This window comes from Macadamia integrifolia, chromosome 1, assembly GCF_013358625.1.
Source record: "Macadamia integrifolia cultivar HAES 741 chromosome 1, SCU_Mint_v3, whole genome shotgun sequence".
NCBI lineage: Eukaryota > Viridiplantae > Streptophyta > Magnoliopsida > Proteales > Proteaceae > Macadamia > Macadamia integrifolia.
The window spans coordinates 4,961,123-4,984,998 of NC_056557.1; the positions used below are offsets into that span (position 1 = coordinate 4,961,123).

The window sequence follows — 23,876 nt, forward strand, 5'->3', positions numbered from 1 at the left end:
GTTTAAGGTTTTTTTTTTTTTTTTTAATAACATTAGGGCTTAACATATTTATTAAAATAATTTTAAAGACATTACAGTCTGATTACAACCTTCTTATTCTGATTACCTTTTCACATTACAGTCTTAGACAAAGAGACAAGTTGAATCCACTCATCTATGGAAACAATTGGTGGTAGCAGTGGGGGTGAAAATACAAATACTGCTGCTACTGCACAATCAACGATTGATCCAAGCAAGGATCCGAAAAGGAGAGCTAAATCAAATGATCCTAGATGGAAATATGGGTATTGGCCTGACGTATCAGATAGAAATTGGATTAAATGTACCCTTTGTGGGAAGGATGTCAGGGGAGGAATAAAACGATTGAAGCAACATCTTATTGGTGGATATGGAGATGTAGCCAAGTGTGTGAAAACAACTGAAGCAATTGCTAAAGAGATGAGAGATGCAATATTGAAGAACCAGAGGAAGAGGAACTTTGATTGTTTGGATGATTTGGATGTTAGTGATGGACCTACAGAAGTAACGGGACCACAACAGAATATAGTATCTGATTTGGGGTCTCATTTCCTATCCTTAGCTCTGGGACAAATTCAAGAAGAAATAAAGCTATCATTCAAACACAATCCAAACAACAAGTAAGGGGTCCCATGGATAAGCATGTGAGGACTCCTGAAGAAGTGGTTGCAGATAGGCGGGATAAAGGTTCATATCAAACAACAATGGAGAACCGAGTAAGAGGAGAAGAAGAAAGAGATAAACTTCGTTCTTATTTTGCAAGGTGGGCTTATGAGAGTGGTGTTCCATTTAATGCTTTGAAGTTAAGGAGTTTTGAGGAATTGGTAGAGGCAATTGGTCAATATGGACCAGGTTTCAAGCCCCCTTCAATTCATGACTATAGGGGGCCTCTATTGAAGTCTGAAAAGGATAAAATTGATGAGTTAAAGGTGAAGTATCAAGGATATTAGAGGAAACATGGGTGCACACTCATGTCAGATGGGTGGACAGACAAGAGAGGAAGGCACCTAATTAATTTTCTTGTCAATTGTCTGTGGATGCATCTAGCCAATCACAAACAGCTGAAATGTTATTTAAGCTACTTGATAGTAAGGTTGAAGAGATTGGTGAAGATAAAGTGGTTCAAGTAGTCTCTGATAATGCTGCCAACTATGTTGCAGCGGGTCGACTACTAATGGAGAAAAGAAAGAGGTTATTTTGGAGTCCATGTGTAGCTCATTGCATAGACCTTATGATGGAGGAAGTAGGCAAATTACGCTCTTATATGTCTGTTATATCGAAGGGCAGGAAATTGACTGCATTCATCTATAGGCACACTCGTCTTCTTGAAGCCATGAGGCAAAAAACAGGAGGAGACTTAGTGAGGGCTGGAGTGACTAGATTTGCCTCTTCCTTTTTAACACTCCAAAGCTTATACAAGCACAGAGAATCTTTGAAAAAATTATTTGTTGATGATGAATGGTCCCGTTCTAAGCTTGCATCTACAGAGGCAGGGAAGAATGCTTCTGAGACTGTGTTTGCTACAACATTCTGGAATGGTGTGATGGATTGTATAAGAGCATCACAGCCTCTTCTTCAACTCTTGAGGATTGTAGATGGTGATGAGTTGCCTGCTATGCCTGAAGTATAGATGGCAATACAAGTGGCAAAGAAGAACATCAAAAAAAATTTTGGAGATGATGAAAGGAAATGGAAGAAAATTATAACGATTGTTGATCACCGTTGTGAGACTATGATGAATGGATCAATATATTTAGCTGCATTTTCCTCAATCCAAACAAGTTCTATATGGCAATAGCAGATAATCCTGATAATGAGTTGGACTTAGCTCAAAAAGCAAGTGATGCCTTCAATGATGTTCTTGTAAGGTTGGTGCCTGATGAGACCTTGCAAGATAAGATCATTGTCCAGGTTGACAAGTATACCATTGTTCAAGGAAGTTTTGCAAAGGACATGGCGATTAGACAAAGGGACAAGTTGAATCCTAGTAAGTATATTTCCTTTTAAAGTTCTAATTAGTTTAGAACTTTGTATGTTGATTTTTTACTTAACTTATTTTTTTATATTATATATTTATAGTCTCTTGGTGGTCTCGACATGGAAGTACTGCTCCTGACCTTTCAAAGCTTGCATTGCGCATACTTGATCTTTGTTGCTCATCTTCTAGTTGTGAGCGCAATTGGAGCACATTTGAATTTGTGAGTATTGACTATTGAGTTCTAAGTACAATAGTACATGTACTTCACTTAATAGGGTTTTATTGAAATAACCTCATATTATTAATGTTTTTCAGATTCACACCAAGAAGAGGAATAGGTTAGAGCATCAGCGGTTAAATGATCTTGTCTACATTCAATATAATCGCCGACTTCAAGCAAGGTTCCAAGAAATAAAACAACAATGTAGAAACTACAATCCATTGTTGCTCAATGATCTTAATTGGAGTAGTGAGTGGATGATTGGTGAATCAGAGGATGAATTAGTGCATCCTGAGAATGATATCACTTGGAGAGATGTTGATAGAGCACTTGGAGCATCTTCATCATATCAAGGCCACAATAGACCAAGGAGGGCTCCAGCATCTACCAGTGGAACCAATCTTTGCTATACCCGGCGTGGTAGGAGGGTTGAGCTTGAGGATTTGTCAGATGAAGAAGTGGATGAGATGAGTAAAGAGGATATTCGTGATGATGAAAACATTGAGGATGATTATGGCATAGCTCCAAATGATGCAAACCAGCAACAGAATGCAGATAAAGAAGAAGATTTTAATTTAATTACTAATTTGGATTGAAAGTCTTTGAGTCTTAGAACTTTGACGTATTTTGAGTCTTTAAACTTTAAAGTTTTTTGAGTCCTTGAACTTTTAAGTATTTGACTTTTTTTGTTTACTAAATTCTTAGCATTTTAGTTTATTTTATGTTTTAGCTTCATTGAAGTTTAAAGTTTTTTAGAATGATTAAGAATCCCCAGGTTAGTCACTTCTCATCCATTTAATTTGGCATCTCGATTTTTACTTTCGATGTATTTTAATTATAAGTTCTTAATTACCTCTTTGACAGGAGTAGAAATATAGTGGATGACCTTAGAGCTTAGGCACTCATTATGGCATCATAGAGGTAAGTATAATAAATACTTGTATATTTTATGTCTTATTTTCTTTATATTTATAATTTTGTTTCATAATTATGTATTTATATTATATGTTAATATGTTATGATGATTGATGATTGAATATTGATGATTCATGATTGAATATTGATGATTCATGATTGAATATTGATGATTGATGATTGATGATTGATGATGAATTGATGATGAACTTAGTTTATTCACTTTATTGATTTGTTTTCTTGATGAATATCTTACATTGGTATGAATATAAACATTTAATATTTATTTAGCATATGAGTAATAGGATTTAACTAGTATTTGAGTCAAATAGATTGGTTTTATAAAAAAAAGTACACAAGAACGCTTTAGTCAATAAGGCGACGCTTTATGCCCGCCTTATTGCTAAGGCGCTCCGACAGGCCCTCAAACGCCTCTGTCGCACCAGCGCCTTAAAAACTATGGCTACAATATTGCTAGTAATATGGTCTTTCATGAGTGGAATAAACATAGGAGGTTAACTGCCATTTTGTGAGAAAAAAAACTGTAATGAGGAAGTTGATCTCTACTCTGTTTGTTCATTCTGGAGACCAACGACGACTCAGCCTTGTCCCAACCAAATGGGGTCAGCTACATGGATCCGTTCTGGAGACCAACTAGGTGATATGTCCACAAAAGCTCTATTTCATCTTGCTTTTCTGGGCAGTTGTTCTAAGCTGGGCATGGGTGATATTTATGCTCGAGCTTGAGGGGGAGTGTTAGTGTATGTTTTTTTATGTTCTACTGTAGGGTTAGTTTATTCTTTCTCTTAACTTGGTGATTATTAATTTATAATAATTTTATATTAAGATGTTAAGCAAGGGGCAGGGTTGTAATTGGAATGTATATTGATGTGGTGCACTGGTGCTACTCTTGATAGGTATAGAAAACAGTCCTATCAACAGCCACTTGGTAGGTATAGAAAACAGTCCTATCAACAGCCTATTAAAAAGATAGGCGTCACGGCATCTAGGCTAACCAAGGCAGTCGAGGGGGTTCAAATTCTAAGGCAACACTAACAAGGCACCTACACGTCGCATAGGTGCCATATAGGTGACCAAGGCGCCCATCCAGAAAAAGCTGCCTGGAAACCTAGGCGACGCCTTGACAAATATGTTAGAAAGTGAATGAGACTACCAAGCTGACTTATGAAAAAACTCCTAAAGGAAAAAACTCGCTTCAGTTCAGGAAGTAAAATTTTAGAAAAACAAGAAAAAGAGATACATAGAAAAGAAAATAGTCATAACAATAACAAAGATTTTGAAGGCATGGACAGGAGCAATATCAGACGCATCAAACAAGAGGAAACTGGCATTAAATAAGTGACAAACAAACCTATCACACAGTTTAAATTCCAGCCACAAGTAGAAACTCACTCGTTCTAAAGGAAGGAAAAATGCAGATGCACTTGAGGATTTGCTGCCAGCATTCAAGGCCACTGCTCGTCCTTGCCAATCAATGACAGGGGAACCACTTGAACCTCCTTTAGTCCCAGATGCAGCCTGGTAGAGAAGTATGAAAGCAAAAACTATAAAACAAGAAACAAAGTCTCTACTCAATACAATAAATTAACCTTCTAGCAATTTGACATATTTTATGACCCATATGGTTAGTCAAAAAATCTTTCCATGACATATATTACTAACAAATTTCACCAGATTTCGTACAATTATCAATGGAATTTTTTTTTTCAACTTAATTTCGCATAAATAAGAGAACTAAAGCTTAAAACAACCCTTTTCAATTTGTCATGGCCTGGGATTTCATCAAAACTCGTGGCCCCTGGCTCCTTGGTGTAGGCTTGTCTGGTTCAAGCTCCACATCCCCAGGCATTGCTTTACTATTTGGAGAGCCCTATCCAGCTGCCTTCTAACACAGTCCTTCCTCATCCACCATCAGATCTCTCTCTCACTCCCCTTTGCTGCCTCTGCTGAAATGTTGTTGAAGACATCAATCATCTCTTCTTTATCTTCCCCCTTTCCTCCACTATTTGGAAAGGCATCCTTGAGAAGTGGTGTGCCTAGAAATCGCAGGAACCTCACATTCCAAACTCCAGAAGGAACGGCTTTGGGTTGACATGGTTTTTGGTGACTCTTCTTTTTGTGACACTGGGGGAAAGGTCGCCTTCAGTGCTACTATAATCATATTTGGATGAAGCGGAATGAAACGGACCTACAATTCCAAGCCTGTTCACAAAAATTGGGATTCCATCTCATTTGAAATCAAGGCAAAGCTCTCGGCTGTATCTACTTCTTGTATTGATGCTCCAAGGAATAGGCATATCGTTCTCTCATGGGGTCTTCCCCCTTTGATTATTTGTGCCCCTCATTCTTAGGCTTGGGGTCTTTTGGTCTTTCTATTGAATTTCTTTTTCTCTTTTCTTTCTCTCCCCTTTTTGGGGTTTTATATCTCCTTCTCATTGGTAATGAATTCTTTATTCACCCGAAAAAAAAAAAAGCTTAAAACAACTAAAATTGAAATTGGTGTTAATGGTGTTCAAGCTATAAAAAGAAAAGAAGAAATATGCATGAACTGGAATAGGATTTCCAGCACAAAGCACAGATTTCTTTATGCTTTCCTTTACAAGAAAACCCAAAAAAAAAAAAAAAAAAAAAAAGAAAAAAAAAGGCACTGAATTCTTAGGTTTTTCTTCTTATTTTACTCTTTCTGCTTCTGGGGTCCACTGCTCAGTCCCATCGGATTGGAGGGGTGCTTGTGTGTGTGTGAGCGCACGCGCACATTACAATAATAGCCCAACAGTATTTGTTTTGGTTGCTTATTTAGAATTAATTCTAAACAATCTTCAACTTAATATGCAGTTCAGTAACAGATAATTCTGGCCACAGGGCTTAGTTTGGGATTTTCCTTCTGTTTCCAAACTGGAGTTCACGGGTTATATAGTAATGGATTTCATTTTTTTTTTTTTTTTTTTTTTTCTGGTAAAGGTATGGATTTCATTACTTGCTTTGAAAATTGCATGAGAATCTAAACAGGATTTTCCTAATCTTAATAGGAGTTGACTTCAATAGAGGTCCACATATGAGACTGCAAGCAAATTTCTTTTACGCAATCATCTGCATACAGCAACCAAATTTTAAGGCACCACTCAGAAGCACAAATATGAAGCAGAAAAGTACACCAGAGTACCAGAACACAATCATTGGGAATTTCCATCAAAATGCCGAAACTGATACAAGAGTCATTCAATAACTAACCACTCAAACTAAATCCACTGGGTCTGAATTTATTAGTCATTATTTGCAATTAATTTAAGACATGTATTAAGTAACTACGTACTTGCATATAAAATGTGTTGAAGTCATTGTAACCATCCCTGCAAAAAATGGAGCATTCATTACCAATATGTTGAATAAGAATCTACGAGAATGTGTGTGTGTGTGTGTGTGTGTTGTCAAAGAAAGTCAGAATGGATCACAGACTATATACCTACAAACTTCCATACTCTGCCAATTATAAGGCTATAAGCAAGTAAGCAAGCACAAAAAGAATAATTATAAGGTCATAAGCAAGTAAGCAGGCACAAAAAGAGCATCTTAAATGCTACTATAGTAATTTGAATATTCACATCCATGTACCAAGAAGTATCACAATAAACTCAATCATTAATAAGAAATTAAGTATAATCGAAATATTGTTAGTCAAAATATGATTTGAGGTCTCAGTGAGATCTCGATCTCGGTCTCGTCTCGGTATTTTCTTGGTTTTGGGAGATCCTTGAGCTCTCTTTTCAAGCTCCAGCATCTGATTCCCAATTCAAAACTCTCTCTAGACCTAAGTGGGGTGTGAGCTTGGAAAGCATCATCATACCTAGTTCCCTTCTTGTGATGCTTTTTGGAGTTCTTTAGTTCATTCTGATGTTTGGGGTCGGTGTCATGTCAAGTGTCAGTTTGGTTTTTTATTTTTCATTACCTTTTTAGATGATCATTCTCAAATGACATGGTTATATCTTTTATAAGATCGATATGAATTTTTATCAATTTTCAAGAATTTTTATCATGAAATAAAGACTCAGTTTAGTGTCTCAAAATATTTTTTCGCGCTGATAATGCTTTAGAGTATACCAAACGTACACATCAAATCAGTTGTACCTATACTCCCCAACAGAATGGGGTTGCCAAGAGCAAGAACCAACATTTTCCAGAAGTTGCTCGCCCTCTGGTGTTTCAGATGCATGTTCTGAAGTTTTAATGGAGTGATGCCGCTCTAACTGCTTGTTATTTGACATTAAGTGTTGCTGCCACTCTAGGGGTATATTGGGTATTTTGTAACTAGCTACGGGTAGTTCTGTACTGCTTAGTGTAGTTTACACCCTTTCTTGTAATTGTACACTTCAATATTTATATAATGTTGGTTGTTGGTCTCGGCTAGGTATTCTCTATAGCCGTGACTTCCGAATGCTCTCTCTCTCTCTCTCTTGATTTCTCTCCTCTCTCCTTCTCTTCCTTGGTTGTTTACGCCCTTTCCTTTAATTATACACTTCAATAATTATATAATGTTGGTTGTTGGTCTCGGCTAGGTATTCTCTCTAGCCGTGACTTCCGTAATCTCTCTCTTGATTTCTCACCTCTCTTCTTTCGTTTTCTTATTGTTTCTTCTTCTTCTTCTCTTCCTTGGTTGTTTGTGTGCTGGTTTCTTAGGCTTGATACTGTAACAAACATCAAGAAAGTAAATAGCATTAGAAAGTTCATACAAGAAGCTCTTTAGATGAAATAAACCGATACCTCAACTATGGTTTGAAATTTTGGCCAGGAGTGTAATCTTGACCTCTGACAAAACAAAAATATTACCCCAAATTCCCAAAATTTCACCAACTGTGACCCTTGGTGACACCAAAATATTTTGCCAAATTTTTAACAAAGTTCACTGCTAAAACTCTTCGAATTACCCATACAAATATACTCAACTTAATATTTATCTTTATAGCCATGTTTACATCAAGAAGTTTACAAAAAGCAAGTCAAAAGATATAGGAGAATAAAAATCTAAATTTTATAGAATGAAGCACCAACAGAGAATCTTGAAAAAAGAAGATTTACAACTAGACCAAAACACAAGGAGAAAACTTCTTCCAAATTTACTGTATTATGATTCATAAGAAAACAGGAAAATGACTTAGAACACTCTAGAAAAGGATCAGGTCCCATTATGATAGATGGACCATATAAAAAAATGAAGAAAGTGACATCAGTTCATATACCATAGTTAGATAATCGATTACAAACTGCAGTTTGGATGAGACACGAAATGACATTTACAGAAAAAAAATTTGGATCCTGAGAGACAGGAGCAGCCCCAACCACCCTATTGGAACATGTGCTCTCTTTTGTCTTAAGCAATCATATGACAATTACTAGTTCCTGGCTCAAGCAATATTTGAGGTGGATCTGACAAATGGTGGGACCTGATCCCCTGTGCAAGAACAGTGAAGCACAAGGCAATTATGGATACCACAAGTCACAGATCCACTCTATCTCATCCTAAAAAAGAACCTAAGAGATTCCATAGGAATATAAATACTGCAACATGTCTTTTTTTTTTTTTCTCCTAACGACGGGTATCCAGGCCTTCGGCCTGAATAGTCCTGCGGGCCATACTGACCCCACAACCGCATGGACTGGATCATGGGTTGATGAGAACCATTCAACATTCAATGAAAGCAAGAGTCAATAGAAAGTGTATTGAAGATACTGTATACTCCCCACACGCCCCCCCCCCTTCCCAAAAAAAAAAAATAACTTACTTCTTATAAATAGGAGCATCTCTATCTAACCGAGCAATAGTGCCAGCCAAAATTGAAACCTGCAAATTCATAATTTAAATTCAGTAAAGAAGCATGCACTTTCTTTTCTTCCTGATCACCAGGAAAAAAAAAAGAACTAGAGAACAGATAATTAGAAAAGCCAGCCATTTAGAGAAAAAATTGGCAGAAATGGTGAATAGATGACAAATTTTCGCAGTTCCAAGGTTTGCTGCAGCTAATGGATCACCCTTTGTGGAATCAATGTCCTGCAAAAACTCGGCATATAACGACTGCCAAAGTTTAAGAGATTATAGGACTTCCGTCTTGTAGGTAAATGACAGAATTTTGCAAAATATATAAATGGGGAAAAAGAAGGCTACTCGCTTGCGTGTCTAAGCCTAGACACAAGCGGGCACGAAAGGAGTGCACTGCCCCCCCACCCTGCCCCAGATGCTTCCGCCTGCCCTCTCATTGGCCTGTGTGCTGGCGTGCGCCTGCACACCAGCAGGGTAGCATTCTTTCTGCCATATATATATGTGTGTGTGTGTATATATATATATATAGCAGGGGATGGGCAAGCCACCGGCTTGCAGGCACTAGTGGCACGTACCAATGGAGAGTGTGGGATGAGAGGGGCAGGAAAGTCTTTTCCAGGGGGTGAGGGAGAGAAACAAACACAAGGCTGGGCACCGGTATATAGATGTAACTTTATTTATTTCATGCAATCATTTAATTTCTTATCCAGAAGAAAAGGAAATAATTCAGAACTCATTAAAAAAATCTAAAGCCTCACTGCAAATCTTTATATCCACTTAACTCATAGAAGATGAATGCTTTTTAACCCTCTTATGTGAATTTTTAGTCATACGATTTTACAGTTACCCCCCTACAATTCCTAATTCAAGTGTTAAAAGTACCTTAATACTTTTGCCTTCCTATAAAAAAATAAAAATAAAAACTCATTTTTTATGTACTCTTATGGGTGATTCGATTATCTTAATGCTTGAACAACCAAAATGCTATATGAGGCAATCACAATATAGGATTTTATACAATGAGTTTGACAGATGAACAAGTTTAATATAATACTTTTGGATAGGGTTCTTTCTATTAAGGGCATTTTTAAGATACTCCACCCCCACCCCCCACCCCACCCCACCCCACCCCAAAGAAAACTGTATGAGAAATTCCACCTATTGATATCCTAGTTATATATAGGCCTATTTAGACTTTTTGAGTCTAACATAAGGGACTTTTTTCTTTTGGTGAAAACATAAGCGACGTTACCTCCACCTTTTGCAAATCATAATTACCTCGTTAATCAATGTGAAATATTAATATCATATTTTATTTGTGACTGAAATGGAGTCAATAAGGTAATGTTTGAACTTCTGAAATGAATACCAAATGCTAATTGGTTAAGTGTGTATCATGGTCCTTGAAAGCTACGCAGCCATTGGCAGTACCAAATTTCCACTGGACCACTTTTGGTTGCATTAAAGGGATTAACCTCTTTGATTACCCAATCCAACTCGCTTGGCTGGTAGGAATTGGAAGGTCCACCCATACAGGACTCTAATCTCTGAAGCCAAGCATTACCCCATATTTCAAACCCTTATCAACCAATCATTATTGTTACAACCGCTTATACCTCAAAAGCTCAAGGTTTTAGGAAGGGCACACAACCATAGTTGTCACAGCATCTAGGGACCTAAGGCGTTGGAGAAGGTCCAGAAGCCAAGGCAGCACAAACAATGCATCCAAGGCGCCTGGACTGGCCTAGGCAACACCCTTGACAACTATGCATACAACAATGTATGTCAACAAGTATCAATCACTAACTCATTAATTTGACCTCCCAAATTCCTGAAAATCAAAATTCCAAAAGATAAAATCAAAGCACGCCCACCACAAAGATAGTTAACCCGAATGACGCATTGCAGAACTGAGTGAACAATATCAGCAAAAGTGATGCTACAGTCTGAAAATGACAGAGATAAATATCAATAGTGAAAACCTCAAATATATATACCTTCTCGCCGCTATCATTACCAACAACCCTGATTTCTAGTCCAACGCAAGCAGCCTCAGGAGCGAGAGGAATCTCCTCGTAGCTCAGAAATTGTATTGCACCAGGATCATAACGAAAGAAGCCAAAATCATGGACCTGGAAGAAAGTACATGATATTGTAGTCACATGAATAAACTCATCTATAAACAATAAAATACATAGATGTCTTAGTTTCTACTGGCTAAATCCCCAATCAAATTTTCATTATTTCATCGAAAAAATATATGATCTTAGAATCGTGTACAATTGAATACCACATACAGGCCAAATATGGCAAAGATTCACCAAAATCAATTAAAATGCATGAACCCAAAACAAAAGCAACAGTAACCAAAGAAAGCTTTTTCCCATAGTTTCACCAGATTGTTGAACAGAGCAGTCAAAAAAATCAAACAACCCCAAAAATTGAGGAGCTATGCTCCTTGCTTGTATTTCCCTTTTAAAATAAATCAGTACTACAAAAAATAAAGGAAAAAACAAAACCAATAACTGCAGAACCACACTAAAGCCATCAGTCCCAACAACTGAACCTGGCCCTCATAATGGACTATTGTTTGACCCCTAGATGGTTCCTATGAGACCCACACAGGCAACAGCCCTTGCTCATCCAACCAATATACTAAAATTACCAAGTATCCCAGAAACAATGCTAAATGAGCCACATTAAAGTAATTTCTAAATAAACCTGGGTAATGTAGGAATAGGTCACTAGTAGCCTAACCTACAATAGGATCATAGGTACTGTCAAAACAGTAGGCTTCAGCGCTCAGTTTTAGAAACAAGACACCCAAACAGTAGGTTAACAATAAGATATTTAACAATTAAGACACTCAAACCACAAAGCCTAAACACAACCTGATGGTGATACTATGTCCCAGGAGGACAAAAAGGTAGAACATCCTCTACTGTCGGTAGAACAGAAAGAAGTTATTAATCAGTAAAATAGGCTGGTTCCAGAAATAGTCAAGGTTCAAAAAATCCCCAAAATATTAGATATTTCAGTATTTTTTTTTCCCTATTACCAAGACGAAATGGCATACGAAATATAAAAGTACATAACTTTGGTCATATTTCTGTCATTTCGTTTCGAAATTTCGCTCATTTCAGCCCCAAAAATTGCACTATTTCGTCAAAATTTCGGCCATCTCGGCCATTTCGTTTTTGCTCATTTTGCTAATTTCGGCCACTTCAACCATTAGCCCCCCAAAATGGCCAGCGGAACACATGGGAAAAAGTACACCATTTCTACAAAATTTCGGTATTTCGGTGGGTTTGAAACCAGCAAAACGAAACAAGTTCTTGAACCTTGGAAATAGCAACTAGACACTTCAGATTGGATTATGGGAAAGATTTCCCAGTGGTAGGGTACCTTGGGCAGAACAACACTCTAAAAGATCAGCCATTGTTCATGGCTAGATCAAGAGTTATGCTATGAAAGAACAAATAGTAAGGTTCAAAAATAGTAACTCAGTACCTAGGAAGCCTAAGACTGGGGAAGTAACATACCATAAGTTGAACCCAAATTACTGGTTGGATGTAAGGGAAATCACCATTGAAAGTTGCCGCCAAGAAAACCCAGAACAGAAGTGTCGCTGGTATGACCTTGTCTCCAATCTTCAGTGCATTGTAAGGGGATGATGGAATATGTCACAGGGTTGTCACAGCACTCTGATAACCCTCTTAGATGGTCTCTGTACCTCCCAATGGATCTCGGTTGCAGTGAAAACAAAATTAGAAACAAGGGAGAATATTGGAAGAGAGAAGAGAAAAAAGAAAGGGAAGGGGAAATATGACCAAGGCCAGAGGCCTTGGTCAGTCTGTCACTAACCTCTGGCCTTGGTCAGTCTGTCACTAACCTAAGGCATATCACCCCACTCACCTGTATCACACAGCAATATGGTATAAACCTGTCACGTATCTTTCTGTGGTCATACTATGTATGTCCCTTCTACCCCTTGGATTACAGACTCCGAGGCTTCCAATCATATGTAAGGTCAAGTTGGCTAAGGGGACCTATTCCACTATTTTGGGTAAGGGCTCTATTAGTTGTACTCCTTGTTTAGCCCTTTGTACTCTGTTGCATGTTCCCTCTTTTCCTACCAACCTATTGTCTATTAGTAGTCTTACTTCCAGTCTTAATTGCAAAGTCACATTTTTCTCGTCTCATTGTGTTTTTCAGGATCTGGTGATAAGGGCAACGATTGGCTCAGGTACGGTGCATGGTTGTATATATCTGTTTGATGATGACTCGGCATTGGTCTCTAGTCAGGCTCTTCATACATCCTCTATGTCACCTCCCATCTCTTCAGAACTTCTATTGCTTTTAGCAGTTTCACCGCATGGTTCAAACTCAATTCAGTGTTGCCATCAAAATCCTTCGAAGCAACAATGGCCTTGCATTCTTCGAAGGGTCATTTCAAGCCTACCTTTATGCTCATGGGATGATCCATCAAATTAGTTGTGTAGATACCCTGACAAAGAATGGGGTCACTGAGCGGAAGAATCGACACCTTTATAAGATAGCACGCTCTCCTATGTTTGAGATGCATGTTCCTCCCCAGTACTGAAGTGACGCGATTCCCACTACTGCCTTCCTAATCAATCGAATGCCTTCTCGGGTTCATTCTTTTTGTTCCCCTCTGGATCTTCTCCAGGATTCGGCCTCTTTTCCCATTCCTCCCAAGGTATTCGACAGTGTCTGCTATACTTGCGATCATCATCCTCATGGAAAGTTTGATCCTCATGGTCTCCAGTGCATTTTTCTGGAGTATACTCCTACTTAGAAAGGCTATCAGTGTTTTCATCCTCCTACTTGGTGTTGGTTTGTGACTATAGATGTTATCTTTCACGAATCTGCGTCATACTAAACTACAGCACCTCTTCAGGGGGTCTCCTTCCATTGTGGAAGATGGGTTGCCTCTTGAATTCCTATCACTACCAGTATCTCATTTCAAGGGGAAAGTGATACTCCCACTTCACCTCGGTGAGAGATACGTGTTTATAGTTGCATACAACAAACTCAGATCACTACACATTCAACAACTATCCTATCATGCCAGTCTCCTCTCAAGCAGTTGAGCCTGATCTTGTCCCCTTAGACCCAGGTAATTCTCTTTCTCCTTCTGTTGATCCGTCTCTTGAGTTGCCTATTGTTGTTCATAAAGGTAAGTCTTGTACTTCACATCCTATTGCTAAAACTATTTCTTATGACTCACTTTCTCCTCCCTACTATAGTTTTGTGTCTTCTCTATCTTCGGTGCCCATTCCCCATACCTAGTAGGAACCGAGTGCAGACTCATAATGGTAGGCAGCTATGGTTGAAGAGATGTAGACTCTAAAGAACGACACATGGGATCTAATGTGTCTTCCCTCACAGAAGATGGTTGTAAGTGGGTCTTCACAATGAAACAGAAGACTGATGGTATAATGGATCGGTACAAGGCCCGACTTGTTGCCAAGGGCTTCACACAGACTTATGGGATTGACTACTAAGAGACTTTTGCTCCACTTGCTAAGATGAACACAATCCACATTATCTTATCTTGTGCCGCAAACTTAGATTGGGATCTCCAATAGCTAGATGTGAAAAATGTCTTTCTTCATGGGGAACTTGAGAAGAAAGTATATATGACATTCCTCCCTGGTTCACTTGCTCCAAAACCCAACGAAAGGTACGCAAGCCGAAACGTGCATTGTATGGGTTGAAGCAATCACCCCATGCTTGGTTCGGGCGTTTCCACAAGGCTATGACTGCTACAGACTACTCTCAAAGCAATGCCGACCCCACCCTGTTCATCAAAAGATCCGGTAGGAAGATTGCTATCCTAATAGTCTATGTAGATGATATTGTTGTTATTAATGATTATTTGGCAAAGATCTTACCTCAAGAGATACTTGGATGAGGAATTCGAGATCAAAGATCTAGGACAGCTTCGTTACTTCCTTGGCATTGAAGTTGCCATGTCTTCTCATGGGATCTACCTGTCTCAGCGAAAGTATGCGCTTGACCTTCTTTTTGAGATAGGCATGTTGGGGTGTAAGCCGATAGACAATCCTATTGAAGCTACCGGTCACCTGAATAGCAAGGAAGGTGATTAAAAAGCAGATATCAGAGATTAGTGGAGCACTTGATCCATCATTCTCATACATGCCCTGACATAGCATTGTCGTCAGCCTAATTAATCAGTACATACATGATCCCTACTCGACTCATATGGAAGTTGTGTCGTGTATTCTCCATTACTTGGAATCTGCTTAACCGAAGAAAGAGAGGGGGACGCAGTCCCCACTGCCATATGAGACGGAGACTATTATACTTGGACTTTTCCTTGGTGGGTGATTGGTAATCTTCCTCTGTCTCTCCTCCCTTTTTTCTTTGCTTTTCATCGTCATAATTGGGAATCAACTCCCCAGGACATGGCATCCTTTTTCCTCCTCATCATCACCTTAGGGTGGAGGCCTTCATGGATGCTAATTGGCCAGGTTCCCTTGATCACCACAGGTCTACTATTGGTTACTGCACCTTTGTTGGTGGTAACCTTGTTACATGGAGAAGCAAGAAGCAAGTTGTGGTTGCCAGTTCAAGTACTAAAGCAGAGTTCCGTGCTATGGCTTATGGCATTTGTGAGCTCCTATGGCTTCATGATCTTCTCTCAGATTTGGATGTCCCTGCCACCCTTCCAATGAAGCTCTTTTGTGATGACAAATCTGCCATTAGAATTGTTCACAATCCTGTCCAACATGATCGAACCAAGCATGTGGAGGTCGATCAACACTTCATCAAAGAGAAACTAGATACGAGTCTTATCACTATGCCTTTTGTTCCTAGTAGTGAACAAATGGCTGATGTATTTACTAAAGGTCTTAGTAGTAAAATGTTTCATCCTATTATCTACAAGTTAGATATGTGATATCTATGAACTAGCTTGAGGGGAAGTGTTGCAATAATGAGTTTTAGGTAACGTGTCAGATTTCAAACGGGTCCTTAGGTCCTAAAGGAGTTTAATGGTCCTTGTAATATTCTAGAACTTTCTATCCATATAAAAAGGGTTGGTGTCATATGAGACACAAGTTGTTACCCCATCCAACAGTATCAGAGCAGGTATAATCAGTGGATTGCAATTGTTTTTCTCTCCGTTGTTTTAAGAGTCCCTTCTAGGATTCTTTGTGTTTATCTGGTCACCTACTTAAGTACGAAAGCCTTTGGGACTTCATTGAAATAGGGTGAGCAGCCGTGTAGTGGACTTTTAGAAAGAGTGTTTCTTTCATTTTAAGAGAAAATGGACTTCTCCATGTGTATGGAATGCAGGGTGGTCAAATGGTCATAGATCACCGCATAGCGCGTAGCATAACGAATGTTGGAAGCTCTGCATAGCATCGTGATTCTTAATGGACCTTTAATAGTCAATTGTAGAAGTAGAATAAACAACTTCTCTCTGTTTCGGTGTAGAGCGGTGGCTTGTGTAGCGATCTAACTGGAGCTCTTTCAATACGCTGCCTTGCAGCCACTTATTGCTGCTCTATTCATATTCTATCCATGAACTAGTTATGTGTAGAATCAATAAAAAACAAGAGTTATAATTGCATATTGGCTGTCTCTCTAATCTTGCTGTTGATCCGGTATATTTTATTTTACTTATTAATTTATTAGTTTTTTCCTTCCATCACGGCATTCTCCCCAGCTTCTCCGGTGGATGTCTGTGGGGTTCAATTGCAGATTGTACTTCTGGAATTGAACATTTCTTGCACAAATCTTTCGATTCCTCTAATCTTGAGAAGCAAATTAAGGGTTTTTTGTTTTACTGCTTTTAAAGTTCTGCTTGGTATACTCCCTTTCATTGTTTGTCCATGTGAAGCGCTACACATGAGGGAGAGATTGGAGAGTACTATTATCTAAAGATTATTATGTGCTTATGTGTTTGTGTCATCTGTTCTAGTCAACAACAATGTATTTTCTTATGTAGATAATTACTTGTGGTTTACAGCAATAAGATTATGTGGTTCCCAACAACCTTATGCTCCGTTTAGTGGTTTGCAGCTACTTATGCAGATATTATGTGGTTCACAACTAGCTTATGTTGTACTTATGGTTTGCAACTACCTTTTGTTATTATCTTCGTGGTTCATAGCAACACATGCTGCACTTGTATCTGTCTTCTCTGTGAAGATTACTACTTCCTTCCTTGAGAAGGGCTTAGGATGTTGTTGTTGCTACTATGATATTTTGGGTCGCAGTTGGTATTCTCTACCGCTTATTTTGCTCCTCTTTGTCTGGATTTATTTGACAAGGAGATTTTTCTCTTAGCTGTGCTAATGGATGTATTGCAACTCGAAGGTGTTGTGGCTGACTACTAGCTTCAATGGTTATATCTGTTCAAAAGGTTGTATTACTGTTACACATTGTGTATTTCAGGTTGTCGTTCTTTGTAGTCTAATTTTCATGGTCTTTCTTGTTACTGTAACCCCTTTTGACATTGTTCTCTTATCGTCTTCTTTCATTTCAATAAATTATTTCTTACCTATTCCCCCCCCCCACCCCACCCAACCCCACCCCACCCCACCCCACCCCAAAAAAATAAATAAAGGTTGCTAGGTACAAGCCCAAGAAGAATAGTTTAGCTAAGGATCAATTACTTAACTTCATATACATGGACAGACATAAGATACTCCCACATTTTGGCAAAACAAAAATAATATAGTATTTCTACCTAAATTTGGTAACCACCTGTTGGCGCCAAAATTTGAAAACATGCGCTCAATGACGTGACAAGGGCAGTTCATGCGTAGGAGAGAAAAGTGGGCTGACCATAAGGATCACGGAGTCCGTTCTCCATAGAAAAATGATGCCAGCACGTGAGGGCAGTTAGAAGCATGCGCGTGAAAGGCTATGGTCATGGGGACAAGTGTCATGAGCACACTGGGGCCCAACTTAGTGAGAATAGTGGGCTGGTGTCATACATGGGAAAACAGTTAATCCACAAGCTATATAAAAAGGAGCAAGTCAGCCAAAAGAGGACAATCAACCAATCATACAACAACCCCAACAACAATGCAACTCCTTCATTCCTTTACTTGTCATTTTCTAGAATTAGATGTAGAACAGGGCGCTTTATTTTATCTCAAATTTCTTTCACATCGTCCATCTATTGGACTCTAGTGCCTTGCATTTGGAACTCCTTTGGAAGAATATATAATTGTTTTATTCCTTTTGTCCATTGGTGGTTTTGATTGACAAAGTCCCTAAGGCAATCGAGGCAAGAGGAGAGCTCAAGTCGTTTGATCGAAGTTAGATTTACCGGTGAATCCGATCAGGAAGGATTCTGGCACACCAAAGCAATTTCCAGCATGGTCAGTTGACCGCAACGCACTAGGGAAGAATTTCATGCCAACACCACCCCATGTAGGAGGCACTGGCAAGCTTGGCCGATAAGATCACTTGCTAGTTCTAGCAGTGATCTGGGATTGACGCCCGCCTTCACATAGGGGGTTTTGAGAGAGGGTGATTTAATGGAATGGGGAGTTCCTTTCAAACCATTTGGAATACCAAAAAAAATAAAGTCCCCATGTAAACACAAGGCTGGGAATATTCTTATTATTTCACGGAAGCACAACCAATAGTATCTTTTAGAGTACAACAAAGGTGCAAATGATTTCCCTGACACGGCTAGTAAATTCACAAGAATCTGTTCACGCAATTGGCAAAATAGAATGCTGATTCGTTGATTCACCATTGCACACAATTCCATCAATAGCAACACAAAATTCTCAGCAATAAAATCAAGGACAGGGTGGGAAAAACGAAAACAGAACATAGAGATGAAACACTTACCGGATCTCTATATATGGGATGCACCGGGATTTCTTCACGATTTACAAACATAGCTTCTGCAACCACAGGCCCTGCCAAGCATTGGGGCAACGTTTGACAAGTAAATTGAAAAAATTCCCTTTGATCACTTCCCAAAATGTACATGATGAAAAAACACTGATTCTTGTATATTAGAAACAAAAGAAAGTACCTGGCTTTACAACATGACGATTAGTGAGAATAATTCCCCGACGCTTATCCACAACAAACCCCGTAGCATAGCTCGAACCAGCAGCTTCCGTGTCAAATGCTCGACAGCCAGTAGTTCTGAGCACAACCACTGCCGGAACGACCTTATCCAGAGCCTTCCTCCAATCCTCCGCTGTCGCTAAGTTCTCTCTGAAAGGCGGATCGATCTCCATACATAGTCCCTCCTTCATGCACGATTCCATTCCTGATTCCGTCTCGGCACGCAATCTCTCCAAATTATCACTCATTTCTACCACCAAAATACTTGCCTTAGATGCTCCTACAGCTCCTTAATGGTGCTACAGTAACTTCAAACTTCCAACCAGTGAATCGAAGTACAATCCCAGAATCCAAGACTTAGGGTTTAAATGTGATTTTATGACGAACGGAGTCAAAAGAAACGGATCTTCAAGAAAAACAGGAGAAGCTTGACAACGATTGTCAGCACAAGTGTAGCAATTTTCCGATCCGGCGACGGAAAATCTGACACTAGGCCGACCTTCCGTCGATGACACAGTTGGTAGTAAAGAGGAGAAGAGAAAATTGCAGAGACTTTACCTAGCAGAGCTTTGTCAGCTTTGATTAGTTTGAATAAATAGTTGGGACTTGGGAGTATCCTCAGTAGTCAGTAGTGGGTAGTGTGCTCTCACTCACTTCAAGGCTGGAAAAATCTATCACGCTTTCTTCGTCTTGTCTTTATTCGAGCAATTTACAGAAAGGTCCCCACTCTCCTGCCTACGAGAGTTTTGGGTAGGGATGGATTACGTAGACACCCAGACAGATCGTAGTGCCATGACAGAAAAAGCCTTCCTCTGCTCTACGTGGCACGTGGTTCAATGTCCACTTCGATGGATCCCACAGTATTGATAATGAAAGTGAATAGATTATGTGAGAGATTATACTTCAGCATCCAGTGCGATTCCTTTTTCCTCAAAAAATAATGAAACAAATTAAACAGGGGCAATTGTGGGGTTTGATGGACCCTACTCTTCCTTCTTTGTTTGGTGGGCCATTCTCTCCCTTCTTTGTTTTGTGACTGGAGAATATATGTGGCTCTCTTTAATCATGTGTCCCTCTTGCACATGAAATGATCCTCAAAACCCATAAAATGAAAGACGAGTTTCCGTTGAGTAGAACATCCTAGGCCATGATACATGACCCTTGGATTGGATTGCAGGAGAGTATTTTTTTTACTTCATGAAATGTTGAGTAGGGGTTTGGATTGGATTGCAGCAATGTTGAGTAGGAGTTAATGATGAAATTCTACCCAAGACTCCAACCCTAAGATCACATCATGGTTTTCTCTCAGTCCATGGCAATGAAAAACTTTATCCTTAAACTAAATAAAGTTGGTACATCTTGCCTTGAGGAATGTTAGCTGAGGTTCAAAGTTTAAATTGGAGAAGGGATTCATGCAAGTACAAGATTCCTCTCATCGGCTTTGTTTTACAAGGGGTGAGGATGTTTTGATTATTTTATATAGGCATTTTATGATGGCATACACTACATTTAATGTAGGCTATAATCATGAATGAAACCTTTTGCCAATAATTTTCATGAAGTATTCAAATGATATGATTCAATATTTTGAAAATTAATTGAAGTTTTTGGTTCAAATGATACCTCAATCAAAATGTTCCAAATTATCTAAAGATTTTTTAATATATTTTAAAATTTTGGTTGTTATTTTTTCTGTTTTTATTCTTCTTGTTATAGAGTTTTGTATCATATCTATGTTGGTCAACTTGTAGGCAATGTTAAAATGAAACTTTAATGAATACATATTTATTATACAATGATGTAAAAAGTTATGATTTTATAATAAAATAAGCAATAGAATCAATATTGTACGTTATTAAATGAATAAAAACAAATAATTATTATTGTAAATACCTCATTTTGTCACTTTACAATAGTGATGAACAATTATTCGAGGACCAAGAGAGAACTTTATTCTAAAGCTTAAGAGATTCCTCATAATCTTGAAAGACCATTATAATATCCTCTCTATTTAAAGCAACTTTCAGTAAACCAATGGAGCCCTTGGGATTTTCTTATTGACACTTGTTTTGTAACATTGTTTTTTTGTCATGTTTTATTATTATTTTTTAGGGAGAGGGATAGGAATGCTAGCAAGATACCCAGGTATCAGGTATGCTAGCGAATTGAGAACCGTTGGACTGGATCAACTTAAATTAAACCGTTGGATGGAGAGAAAATATACAAACTTTCAATCCACTCTTGCTACACATTTTCTCTCCCCCTCTTTCTGCTACCCTTTGCAATTGACCAGTCACCAGTGACCGGTGATGCTGAATCTCCTTTCCACCTCTCCCCCTCTCCCTGCCCTATGGTGGATCTCCCTCCCCGCCTTCGGTTTCAAGTTTCGAACTATACTCCTTCATCTTCTTCTACATTGTTCTGCTTCTCGGTTTACTTTTAGTTTTCTCCAATTAAATTTCTGATTTCTAATGCATTCAGTTCTTCAAAGGTGAGGATTTGCTATTCATGAGTTTAGTCACCACCTGCCTCCATTGAGGACATACATTTTAACTTTGTTACAGATCAATGGACACCCTCATTGAAAGTTTAAAAACTGCAACAAATAATTCCAATTTGTACGAGTTAAGAACAAATTCAAAGAATTCAATAATCAATCAATATTTCCAATAAATGGGAAAACTGTTACAGCAGATTCAAATAATGCTTTTAGATTGTACAATAACAATAGATGGATTAGGAAGGACAAATGGGGATTTGGTTGCAACGGTGCGCAAGGGTGAGTCAGTGGTTGCAATGGACAGTTGAGAGAGATAGACGAGTGGTTTTGACTAGCAGCAATAGGGTTATACAGTGGTGCACAAGGGAGAGACAGAGGTTGCAATGAACAGCTGAAAGAGATAGACGGAGCAATGGAGCTAGAGGCGACGATCGAAGACGAGATGAAGCCATTCCAATCAGCGGCAATAGGGCCATACCGGCTGCCAAGAGAGAGAAATGCAGTGAAAACACCTTTTTTAGGCACATTAGGGTTTACTACATCTGAATATAGGATGGAAGGGGAAGAGACGGTAGACGCCAGGCAGGGTCTGTAGAGGCAAGGAAGGAAATAGAGTGCAAGGGAGAGAGGGGCAGTGGAAGATTGACAGAAATTTACAAAAGGAATTGTAGAGCTGAGAGGGGAGGAGTGGGAGAAGAAGAGAGATTGTACAGTACCGGTGGTGGATAGGTTATCAAAGACTATAATTATAAACGGTTTAGATGTAAGCTATCAAATCCAACGATCAATAAACACTAGTATACCTTATTCCTAAGTATTGCGCTAGCATGCCTAGCCTTTTCCCTATTTTTAAATTTGATAAAAGCCATTTTATTTAATACACTTTCTTTCAATGAGAGTAAAATCTATCATTTCATATGTATCCTTAAAAAATTTGCAAGCCAATGACACATTTTAAAGATGACATGGTGGTAAGTCATTTTCAAATAATTTAAAAAGCTTTCTTTTACCTCTGATTTAAAGAATTTTTGAAGATTAGACAATGAGTAATTAAAAGAAGGTTACATGTTCTAAATACACACACAAAGGTATCATTCAAACAATTCCTCCCTATGAAAAATGTGCAAGATGATGACACATCTTGAAGATGACAATCCACCCTTTGGGAAAAAAAATCCCTTCCTATGTTTAGCCCTATGATTGGTGCATGTCATTAGCTTACCAAAAGCCAATGGCATGTCCAACCCTCACCCTTTTAAGCCATTTAGTATTGGACACTTCTTTCAATGAAGGCAAAATTTAGTCATTTCACATGTATACTCAAAAAACATGCAAAGCAATGATAGCTTAATAATAAATCAATTTAAATTATTTCGAAAACTTTACCCATGACTTAACCAGCTTTTGTGAATAAAACAAAGGCAATGGAAAGAAGGTGGCAACAAGAAGAACTCTTCACTAATAAAGCAATTCATGAAGCCAACTTAGTTCTCTCATCTAACTTTCTCTCTCTAGATCTCTTTCATAAAAGAACTCCTTAATTTACCGTTTCATCTCAAACAAATTTTACTCTCACTCCATTTCACACGTTTTAGAGTCTAAGATTCTCATCCTCCTATCCTCTCCCCTTTGCCTTGTTTCAAACCAATATGAATAAAGTCCGGGTGTACACTTTCTCTTTGTGGTATTCTGCCTCTTGCTTTTTTTTGTCTAAAGACGAAATTCTTAATGATGGTTCTATTCAAGGACTTTCGCAATAATTGCTTGTTATACTGTAAGATTAACTGCATTTTATATGTTTTGGATATATTTACTTACTTCTGAGGGACTCCTTTCCCCATGTGGTAACCACCCCATCAGTGATCCAATTATTCATGGGGTGGACTAACCATGTGTCACAGATGTCAAACCACCCCATGAACGTTAAATCATCCATAGGGTGGTTTTGTGGTTAGCGCGCATGGGGAGAAGATCCACTCTGAGTGGCCCAAGAACATGACGTTTACCAACTAGTGGCTTGGTGCCCCTTTAATATATTCCTTATCAAAGATATCAATGGGTGTCTATCAGGGAAAAAAATATCAATGAGTCCCCCTTTTTTTTTTTTTTGAAAATGGCTAGGCATGTGAGCAGTATATCAAAATATATGTCTATCTCTCTCCTCCTCCCCTCGAAAAGTCCCATATACCTCTCCCATTACTTGAACTGCTAGCTCCAAAAAAATGGCAGCATACTTTGGGGCCGTTTGATAACACTTTGGGAGAATGTTTCTGATGTTCTTCTATTCTTCAGGAATACAAATAGAACAGAAGTATGTTTG

General features: G+C 38.6%; 1 protein-coding gene across 3 annotated transcripts in view; it reads right to left on the minus strand.

Moving 5' to 3' along the window:
• LOC122078274 (protease Do-like 7) overlaps positions 1–19,676 on the minus strand; it is a 68,389-nt gene extending 48,713 nt beyond the window's left edge. The window contains exons 1-7 of one of the 3 annotated variants that reach the window (XM_042644188.1): positions 19,019–19,675; positions 18,829–18,899; positions 10,962–11,096; positions 8,930–8,988; positions 7,754–7,834; positions 6,466–6,502; positions 4,545–4,670 (exon numbers count right to left, since the gene is read on the minus strand). In XM_042644188.1, coding sequence (XP_042500122.1) covers positions 4,545–4,670; positions 6,466–6,502; positions 7,754–7,834; positions 8,930–8,988; positions 10,962–11,096; positions 18,829–18,899; positions 19,019–19,304 — 795 coding nt within the window. In that variant the 5' untranslated portion in view covers positions 19,305–19,675. Of the gene's footprint in view, positions 1–4,544; positions 4,671–6,465; positions 6,503–7,753; positions 7,835–8,929; positions 8,989–10,961; positions 11,097–18,828; positions 18,900–19,018 lie in introns of all 3 variants that reach the window. The other 2 variants (XM_042644196.1, XM_042644205.1) reach the window with 2 other exon arrangements.
• Between the last annotated feature and the right edge of the window lie 4,200 nt (positions 19,677–23,876).